Raw genomic sequence first — 10,610 nt, forward strand, 5'->3', positions numbered from 1 at the left:
GAGTAGAAAATATTTCATTTCTGGTTAAAAAAGTGAAAACATAACGAAGCTACGATTGCTTCCTTGGCGTAACGTTTATAAGGAAAATATAGTAACAAAAAGACGTGCGTTAATTATATCAGTTTTCTTTAGACAGTACGTAACACATTACAGTTCCTTTTTTTATCGCCGACGAAGGAATGGCTCACAATCAGTAGAGCTTTTAGAAATTGTGCTCTGTTTACATTCTTCTTGTTTACGGGTTATGAAGTGAGGGCCAAGCTCAAGTCTGGCCTGATTACTTAATAACTAAAAAAGAGGGAAGGGTAGTTAAACAGTTCTTAGGGAAATTAAATTTGGCACGGACTGTAAACCCTGAACATTCGAGATGTTCTGCAAGGTAGCCCCCTTGAAACACATGCAATTTGTTGATAATTTTTTAATCGCTACTCCAATTCGCATATTAAACTAAATTTTCCGCACACGAATTGGTACAAACAAAATTATAAGCGCAGTAGTTATACTTCTCATAGAAAAGATCAGATGTAAAAAGAGTGATGTATGAGATGAAAAGTGGGGAATGGCCGACCATTTAAGAGAATAAACCAGAGGCAAAGTTAACGTCGCGCAGGAGAGATCGATAGACAGCCTTTATTTTAAAACGAAGGAAATTAAAGCTAAGAAGCTTGTGGGGTCGTTTGCACGAAAAACTAAAATGTCTATAACCCGCGACAAGATAAAACGATGAAGGAAACGAGAACCATGACAATGTAAGCCACTCATTTCAAACGGTCATTTGAGAAATAGCTAACGAACGACGAATTATGACTATACTTAATGTTAAGAAAATTTGTTTTTGTTTTTCAATCTGGAGTTAAGTACGCACATTTTTGATAACTGATAATATGGCATTTAAATTTCCGCCAAACATTGGTTAATGAACAACTGGGCAATTAGAAACTTACTCTCGCTAATGTTATGTTATTTCTAACCAAACGAATTAAATTCACACATAGCTTGTAATGGCACATTATTTGTAATTGACACATTACTTGTAATTTTAAATCTGCAGGTTGATTTATTTCCGCGATGAAATTTCTGCTGTTTTGGTTGGCCTTTGTGGTGATCGCAAATGTCTGCAGAGCTATTCCAATTGCAGGTAAAAACTAAATAATTTTCCAGTTACACTTGACAAAAAATTCAAATTCCAGTTTCCAGGAATTTTCAGTGGGGAATGGAACAGTATTTCCGGCCATTTCCAAAAAGAAGACAAACTTATTCCTGGGGTTCATACCTGATTACTCACCCATCTGTTACTAAGAATTGCGAGGCTCATCAGGCGTTTATCGGTAAAATAGTAATTTTTGGAACATTTTTAATCAAGCTCGGGTTTTATTATTTATTTTTGGTTGAAATTTGAATAAGAAACGAACTCTGCAAAATCGTATATATTTTGTCGTGCCAAAACAATCAGTTTAGTCCTAAAGCATTTTACTTATACGCTTAACTAGTACTAAGGCTTTAACTTCGATGTTTGCATTTCTTTCAAGAAAGTCATATCCGTCGGTAACTTCTAAAGCATGCATAAACTATCCATTGATTATAACTGGATTTTAATCCTGTATCTTTATGTATTTCTTACACGAAGCTTGCATGCAAGCGACACGTTATGTAATAAATTTAAGGGAGGATTTCACAGCTCGGCCGAAGTGAAAGCTTTAGGCTCAGGCTATTTGGCTCCATCATTTATGAAACAATCGAATGGGAGTGGATGACTTGTGGGAAATGTTTCTTTAAACGTTTTATTGCTTTTAAACCAATCGTACGCAATTAGAATAGATCTCTTGGGTCTACGGATTGTGGGCGCTTCTCATTTCAATTGCTGTAAATTTTTCGATGTCAAATGGAACAGCATTTTCCGTAATTTCCAAAACGAAGGACACATTGCCATGTAAATCGAAATGAATTTTCAACATTCTTACTGAGAATTTCCGTGCCATTTGAGTTTCCGCACGTATTTTCCCAAATTTTGGGTTATTTACTTTGTATTTCGGAAATTCATCAAACTGCGGCTTTTTGGAAACCTCCAAGGAAAATTTCATATCATTTGCCTTCGTTTCCAAAGTTACAAACTTTTTGCTTGAATGGAAAGCGCCCTGGATAATCAATGCTACCATGATACTTTGGTATTTTCTGTGCAATTCGGGCATCAATCTTGCTGGCTGTACAAATGAAAATTCTGACGATTGAGGGAAGAATTGGTCGAAAATTAATATTCTCACGGCACGATCGAGAGGCTCGCGGGCAGCATAGGAAGCTTTGGGACTTTTTAAGGTTTTGGCAAGAGGGTTAGCTCATTCCAGGTGGGCCACTTGTTTTCATAATTATGTGTTTCTTTGTTTAAAAACCTTGCGTAAGAAATTTATAGAATACCTTTTCCTCGAGGTCTTGTCCTGCTATGTAAGAATTACGTTTCCATAAATATTTTTGGCCACATCTAAGGTGTGGCTTTTAGTAGTATTTCCAATCTGGCGTCGCACAGGTCCTAATTCTTAAGTCAGTAGTTGTAATGGGTCAGGATACATCAGGATATATTAATTTGCATTAGATGAATTACCGACGCAGAGCTGAACCTTTTTCATGTTGAATGTCACGTGTGAGTGTAGTCAGCATTTATAGTCTGTGATTGCCGAAATTGCTCGTGATTTAACAAAGGTGTAAAAGAAGTACTAATCTCACGCAATATCTTGTACAAGCGCTGAGCCGTGAGATTATCCTTTAAACTTCGTGTAACGGAGATTCGTGTCCAATTCATTTTCAGAGCTTCTTGTAAGAATCCCCAGAGCAGACCAAGGTAAACTTTTTCTTTTTAACATTTTAATTGTGAGTCACACACTTACAACACCAGTACAGCTACTTACACAATTTACAACAGTAATGCAACTACTAAAGCCCCTTACATCACTAACAAAACTTGTTTTACAATGCGATTACTTACACACTACTTACACTATTTACAATACGACACGATTACAGATGCTACTTACAATACTACAACCTGCATAACTTACTCTACAGTACAATACGATTACTTATTCTACTTACGATACTAATACTTACACTACTTACAATATAATACGATTACTGATGCTACTTAGAGATAATTATAAATATATATAGCTTTGCGTTCAGTTCCAATAGGATATGTCTAAATATTCGTATAAATTATATACAAAACAAATTATTAAAACATTCATGTTATAACAATGAGCAACAAAACAAAAGATCCATTCATATTAAGGTAAACGTTATTTAAACTGAAGTTTTCTTTATAAACGTTATTGTTAAAATACTAACCAGTGACACTTTTTTCAGTGTCTAAAGACTCTTGACCAAACTTGATAGACAGCAAATAGCTTTGGATAGTTAGCAATTGTAGGACTAAATGATGCACCGTGTTAACCAAAAGATGTTTCTTACCTTGTAGATCTCTCCGTGAGTATTCACATCAAGAGTGAGGGTTGCGAAGATCCCGGTATACCGGAAGGCACATGTGGTCTAGCTTACATATACGTAAATGAGGAAGATAAGTCCCCGCACAGCAGAGGACACAATGTCGTTGTTGTGGACGCTGTAACAGGTAATGTAACATTAGTAGTGAACACCCAGTTAAAACGTGGATATGCTGTTTACAAGAAGTATTCAACTTGGCGTTACTCCGACAAGAGACGAAAATATATGCTGGTGGTTCTCTTGAAGGCTCTTGGAATTATTCAGTTAAAATTATCAACTTTGAAAAGAGGTCTTCCAAAGGAGCGACCAATGGAAAATCTAAAGGAGATGAACGCAATGTCTTCTATTTAGTTTAGCTTAGAACGTATGCTCGGATATTTGTCTTAAGACATTTTTTTCCCGAAGGTCACAAACTGTTTGCTTCCCAGGATAGATGATAGCCGCGGACGTATACCGTTACATTGCTTTGGAGAAAACGGAGGCCATAGTTTACTTATCATCATAATCATCTTAAATGTAAAAAAGCTCTGCAGTCTCTTTATTGACATCTTCTCGTGTAAATGTACGCTAAAACATTTTTACCTGTTGCGTTTCTGTTTAAGTAAACATATACGACCTAAAATTTCCATGTAACTCCATGTATTCAATTTTGTTACATATGAGGCAAATGTCTTATACTTCAACATAGGTAAAGTGCTTAGAGCAGCGGGATTTGATACCCATTCCGGTGAAATGTCGGCTGGCGAAAACCTGAAATACTTTCTCAATAACATAAAAGGAGAAGAGTGAGTAAGGTTTAAATATTTAGTTCGTATTATTTGGCTATTGATATTTACAGTGTTATCATAGGAGCTAAAACAAGATTACAGAAGAGGTAACGATGTTCTGATCCGATCTTTTGCACCTACTATAGCTAGGCGTGGAAACGTCATGCAAAAGTGGCAATATTATTTGTCAAACGACACGTTACACTTCCTTATTCGTAGTTTCGAAGTGCAGCGATAAAAAAAAAAATAAACACCTTATAAATTATGTTGGGCTAGGCCAACATTTTGACTATTATCAAGCCCACTCTTCTAAAAAGGCTCGAACTTTGAAAATTATCGCGGCTGCTTAGATTTCAGTTTTACGCAAGTTTAAAAAAAATCTTTTTGTAACTGTAGTCAAATTGTTTTGGTGGCCATTCAAGATGAAGGTTCAAACTATGTAGAAGCAGCCATTGACGCTCTCAAGAGAGTGGGGGCCACTGATCCCATCTGGACAGGCTACCGAGGATCATTTGCCCTCATTGGATATTCTGGAGTGGTGAAACCATCATGGGTTGAACTAGGTCAAGCGAATAGAAAAGAGGGACCTACTGAGCTTTCAAAGGCGATTGTACTTTCACCAGGTGTGGAAAATTATTTGTAATTTTTTTTAAAATATATATTTCGAGGAAGATAATCCTAGAGAGTTACGTTAAATGTTGACGTAAGATGTGGCACAATTTGGCCAATAGAAGCACTCGAAAGACTTAAAAAACAATAAAGAACGCTTGATTGCTCTCTTGAAACTTTTCAAAAAGTTATCTCATACTGGACCTTTTTCTTTTGCGGTGTCCGCAGTCGGGTAATCCAAACCTCTTGCTTATCTTGTAGAACATCATATGGGTATTAATCTTCGGAGTGAAGGTTGCAATGATCCTGCTAAAACGCCAGCAACATGTGGCTTAGCCTACATGTATGTAGATGGAATAGATAGCTCACCTCACCTCAGGGGACATAATGTTGTTGTCGTGGACGCTAAAACAGGTAATGTGTTTTCAAGAATATCGCACTTAGGTAATTTAAGGATGTTCGCGCTAATTGTTTCTGTGCATCCTTACTGCGCACGCAAATTCACACGCCATGTCATGCTTGAGCGCGCGCTAAGTAATAAAATAAACAGTGATAGGGTAGATGGCCATTGCTATAGCTTTGCCTGGATTTAACGATCTTGGAAGTTTGGTGACCCCTAATTTTCTTTCCAGAAACACATTTTATTTACAATTATCTCCACATTGTCCAAAAATGAACAAAAAATCAATGTGGGAAGTTAAAAAAAAAATTCAAGTTTTCTGTCCACGGGCCATCGAATCCTGCCATCTTTCGGCTGCAAGGCGCGTGAAACTATGGTGCCTACATGCGAACTTGTTCTTTAAGGAACCTCACCAGTTGACTAAATTCACTTAATAGGTCCAGTTAAACAATATTTGGCAGAGAACATTTCACTTCAAAGATCTAATTTCTTCAGATATAGGGTGTTCTTCCGGGCATGTTGTCTCCAAAACGAAGTCGGTGACCCCCCCCCCCCCTTTTTTTTACAGTTTTGACATAACTAACTCATCATCTTACAGTGGTAAAAGTCTCTCAGTGGTAAAAATCAATGCTGGAGAATGTTTGCGCGAACGTCCTTAAAGACGGATATTTCATGACATTGATTATTCAACTTGAATTTTCGCTCATGAGATACAAACCTCAAAGAAACTGTCTATCCAGTATTTTAAACTGTTTTCTTCATGATGATGATTATGGTACCTTTAAATTATCGTGGTACTTTTAAATTATATATTTTTATATCATACTCTTTTATAATACATATATTTTTATATGCGGATTATCAGAGATTATTTATTTCGTTATTAATTTATTTATATATTTTATAATCAACTTTTATAATTTAGTTGGTGCGATGTCTTAATGATTTTACCGACTTAATAAATGTAGATGTAGATGGTGACAATGACGATAATGGATTGATTAGTGTGGATGGCATCCCTAACCCAACATACGCGATCTACAACTTTTATGTAGTTATATGTAATCAGGCTAAATCAATATTTCATCCTTCTACCTAGGTGCCGTGCTTGGGGCAGAAGCATTTGATACTCATGGAAAAGAAAGCGCTGGCGAAAATCTAAAAGACTATCTTAATTCCATAAACGGAGAGTGAGCAACATTTTAAGTTTTACTTCACTTTTATCAGACAACCCTATTTTTAACTTGCTCTTCATTTTAATCCAGTGTCAAGTAAGATAAACTATTATTATGTTATTATACAGCAAAATCGTTTTGGTCGCCATTCAAGACGAAGGTTCAAAGTATGTACCAGTTGCCGTGGAAGCACTCAAGAGACTGGGTGCCACTGATCCCATCTTGACAGACTTCAGAGGATCTTTTTGTCTTGTTGGATACGCAGGGGACACGAAACCATCATGGATTACTCAGCAGCAACACAATGGCGGCGAGGGACCAAGCGAAGTTTCAGTACAAATTCCTTTCCCACCAGGTACGTCAAACTATAATTATTCTAAACTAGTTTACCTAGCTGGTACAAAATGCTGCCGAAGGGAAGGAGGATGTAAAGAGTGTCAATGCAGAGCAGGACTGTTGCCATACAGAATTCAGGATCGTCGGTAACAGTAACAAACTGCATGGCTGATTTAACTTCTCGGATTACAGCACTTAGCAGCACTAAACTTCATTACATTTTCATTGGTCTCACGCTCTCATAAAAGTACACCTGGAGTTTCCAGAAACTTCTGTAAAGAACTAAATAGCTCTGTTGCAAGGTTTCTAAATTAAAATATTACATGAGAAATAAAGCATTCCAGAAGGTTTTAGGTCACCGCTGAATGACTTGCTTGTCGAGATTTTTAATAACAACAACAAGCCGTACTTTTTGCGATGGATTGCAATGAAGTATATTCTCCCCCGTGCGATTTCCAAAATTTTGAGTAAAGTTGCGCAGATAAAAATGTAAACAGTACCCGTAAAATCTGTAATTTTCTAAATAATATTAACTTCAACATATCGCAAATAACACTTGATGAGAGGGAGCCCTGCTTCAAACTAAAAAACAGATGCCTGGTTAAAAATCAAAATTTTGCTTGCTGTTGTGGCAATTTACACAGTTAAACATCATAAAAAGCATAACACAACGTTCAATCTTTTTCACGAGTAATTACAACTGGTTTACCTCTACACATCTGGTTTTAAGAGCTTTAATACTTACCGTAAGCTAACGATAAAATTTTGAAAACTGACTTGGTTCTCTATCACGACGGGCGCCTTAATTTAATCTACTAACCTCTTCGTTTCTGTAATCTGTTAGTATCAGTTGAGACTCCACAAGAGCGTTTTGTCGGATTTTATTGACTGATTCTTCTGTTGTTCCCGATATATATAGCCTTCTTCCTTGCTTTCGTCGATCGAAGAAAGCACATGGAAAAAAGCGCACCTTAATTCTTCCATTCGCGCATAACCACGATTCCTTGCGTCTTTGATATTACCGCCGACCACAACTCCTTCTGTTTTGGACAAAATTGGTTGATCTCCCCCATGTTGTCATTTTTTACCCGATTAGATCTGCTGCCCCGTTCGTTCGCTTTAGGCTCACTCGCTGCAGCAGCAATAAACGGATAAACAAGAAATAAATGTTTCACCTATCCTATGGGTGCTCTATGCAAAATATGCAGTACAAAATAAAAATGTAAAGACAGAAAGTAAATTTTTGTAAAATGTAACTCGAGTTTCGCGTATTAAGCGATTATCACACTTGTTGTTTGTGCGAATAGGTGACAGTTATAGACTTTGAACTTTTAAACCTCTGATTGGATGCTGTAAGAGAAAAAGTGTTTTCATGGCATTTAACAAGGACATTAACTTTACCTACGTGTCGACGAGATTTAGCATTGCTGCTAATTGGGGACACATAAAACGAGTTACAATTATCAGTGTTATGTACAAATTAAATTTTAAACTTATCAATTATTTACAAGATAAAAGCCTATTTATCGAAATAAAAATACAAAAGTGAATAGAGTTAGAAATAAAGTTAAGAATGAAGAATGAATAAGGTAGTCAAGTTGAACACATATGACGTCTGCATCCACTGCGAGCATCAATTAAAATGTATAAAATCCCTTTTTCTAATGTAGTTTTTAAGTAAGGAGTTCAGATGCCCAGTTAACGGAAAAAAAGGCTAGTTTAAGCTTCGTCAATGTAGACTGACCCCCAAATTGGCCCACTTTATTTGTTCAATTTGTTGCCCCTCGATATGATTTTAGGTGTTTACGTAATATATAAGGAAAGAATGAAAGATGCCAATGCAGCCATAATACTACTGGAAAAATGACCTGAGAAAATTTTTAATACCGGTGCAATGCATTGCACCGGTAACGCAAAGGTCGTGGGTTCGAATCCCGTTCAGAGCATAAAATTTTTTCAGGTCATTTTGCCAGTAGAATTATGGCTGCATTCGCATTTTTCATTCTTTCATTATTTAATTGTTACTGTTGGACATCCATTACCATGGAATTAATATGTAAGTTTTAAATTTTTAACGTAAAAATGACATGGGTTTTATATTAATCAAGAGATCTCATTTAGGAGGTTATTTTCTTACAATGAAGTTGATTCTCTTCAAGGCACTGGTTAATAATATGCATGTAGATCGCATATGTAGTAGTATTTAAAAGCTAAATAAATAAAGTAACAATACATGATTTTAACTGAAAAGATAACTCATTTTTGCCTCGTTTTCACTTGATCAAAGTCAAAGTCAAAGCCAGGGCATGAAGTGAATCGGGTACATTCCTGTGTAACCATTCTTTGCGTTCCTAATGTAAGATTCCTGCGAAGGGTGATTCAGGCAGCTTGCGGGTTAACTAATTTTAGCTAAGATCGACAGATATAAAACCTACGATGAATTGACGGCGTTCGATGCTATTGATTTTGGAAATACGAAATTCAGCCACGGTGTAAAGCTTCAAGACACTTTGTTTATTTATTTCATTTACGGGGACTGGGATGTAGACCTTGGCTGACTGGCTGCTTGTAGCATTTTATTTTGTCAGTGTCCGAGCCCTCGGTTCACGCAACTCGCTGGCGTTTAAATCAAATTTGACAACAAATAAAGGGCTTAAAACGTTGAATTGACGAGTTTCAGTCACGCAGAGAAATGTAAAGATGACAATGAGTGGATTAAAAACTAACCTGTAAAGAGCATTTTTCCCGAATAAGCAAACTGGTATTACTCAAAAAATTTAATTGTTAAGATGATCAAAATCTCACTGGTCACATCGAATTGCATTGGTAAGGCTACCAGAACTGTAATGCTTCCATTCTGTTTACTTAACATTTTATTTTAGCATGAGAGTAGCCCGTGTGCATCTGGATGTCTAAAAAAAGTCTAACCAAAGCCTAAACTTTGAAGCACAACACGAATTACATACCTGGAACTTATTTTTGTTGGCTGGTTTTCGATTCCTCTGATATCGGTGTAATTTCTATCCATGAAATAAAGCAACAAACAACAGATTTAAGCTTAAAGTTGGATTAAATACAGAGTCGCGTGAACGCTCCTGAAATGGAAGACATGGAATTCTAAGCTGTGTGGCAATCTGTTTTAGGAAACCCTTTTGATACTGAGGTCCCAAAAAACTAGATTCAACCCTAACATGAGAAAATCTAAGGACCACAATGAGCAGAATAAACACTATTAGAAATTGACAAAAAGTAATTTCACTCAGGGTCGAATCGGGCCAGATCGAGGCAGATCGAATTATGTAAAATTGACGGTGTCTATTTGATTAACTTGCTTAACTTGCTGTCTACTTGGTCTAGTGTTTCGCTTGCATTACACTCGTTTGGTTTGGCAGTGGATTTCTTCGCACTAAAAAAGTGACACGAGGCAGCCCAGGCATAAGGCCTTTGATTTTCTAACTACGTTTACATCTTGTAGGTCCCGCCGTTGGCATTCATCTCCGCAGCGAGGGTTGCAATGACGATGATAAAAAGCCAGAAACCTGTGGAATAGCTTACACCTATGTAGATGGGATGGACAGGTCTCCTCACGGCAGGGGACACAATGTTGTTATTCTGGACGCGGCAACAGGTACTCTACTGTTCTGGAGCTCAATGATCAGTTAGAAAGCGAATAATTTCGTCACATCAAGTGGTCAAGTGGACTTCTTGCCGATAGGAAACAAACTATTTTTAACCATTTTCTGTTCAGTATAAGTGATTATATCGCACGCAAAAAGTGCCAAACATATTGACAACCACGTGCCAATAATGACGTAATATCGCTCCACACCG

At 36.9% G+C, this 10,610-nt stretch overlaps 1 protein-coding gene across 2 annotated transcripts in view; it reads left to right on the top strand.

Annotated features, from left to right (window-relative positions):
* The first annotated feature begins 1,039 nt into the window (after positions 1-1,039).
* The window catches only part of LOC145485120 (uncharacterized), an 18,559-nt gene continuing 8,988 nt past the window's right edge, over positions 1,040-10,610 (top strand). For both annotated transcript variants that reach the window (XM_081463797.1, XM_081463796.1), the window contains exons 1-9: positions 1,040-1,138; positions 2,801-2,833; positions 3,467-3,619; positions 4,181-4,277; positions 4,656-4,882; positions 5,130-5,282; positions 6,368-6,458; positions 6,572-6,798; positions 10,255-10,407. In XM_081463797.1, coding sequence (XP_081319923.1) covers positions 1,069-1,138; positions 2,801-2,833; positions 3,467-3,619; positions 4,181-4,277; positions 4,656-4,882; positions 5,130-5,282; positions 6,368-6,458; positions 6,572-6,798; positions 10,255-10,407 — 1,204 coding nt within the window. In that variant the 5' untranslated portion in view covers positions 1,040-1,068. The remainder of the gene's footprint in view (positions 1,139-2,800; positions 2,834-3,466; positions 3,620-4,180; positions 4,278-4,655; positions 4,883-5,129; positions 5,283-6,367; positions 6,459-6,571; positions 6,799-10,254; positions 10,408-10,610) is intronic.

The sequence above is a fragment of the Orbicella franksi genome, chromosome 4 (genome assembly GCF_964199315.1).
Source record: "Orbicella franksi chromosome 4, jaOrbFran1.1, whole genome shotgun sequence".
NCBI classification, from domain to species: domain Eukaryota; kingdom Metazoa; phylum Cnidaria; class Anthozoa; order Scleractinia; family Merulinidae; genus Orbicella; species Orbicella franksi.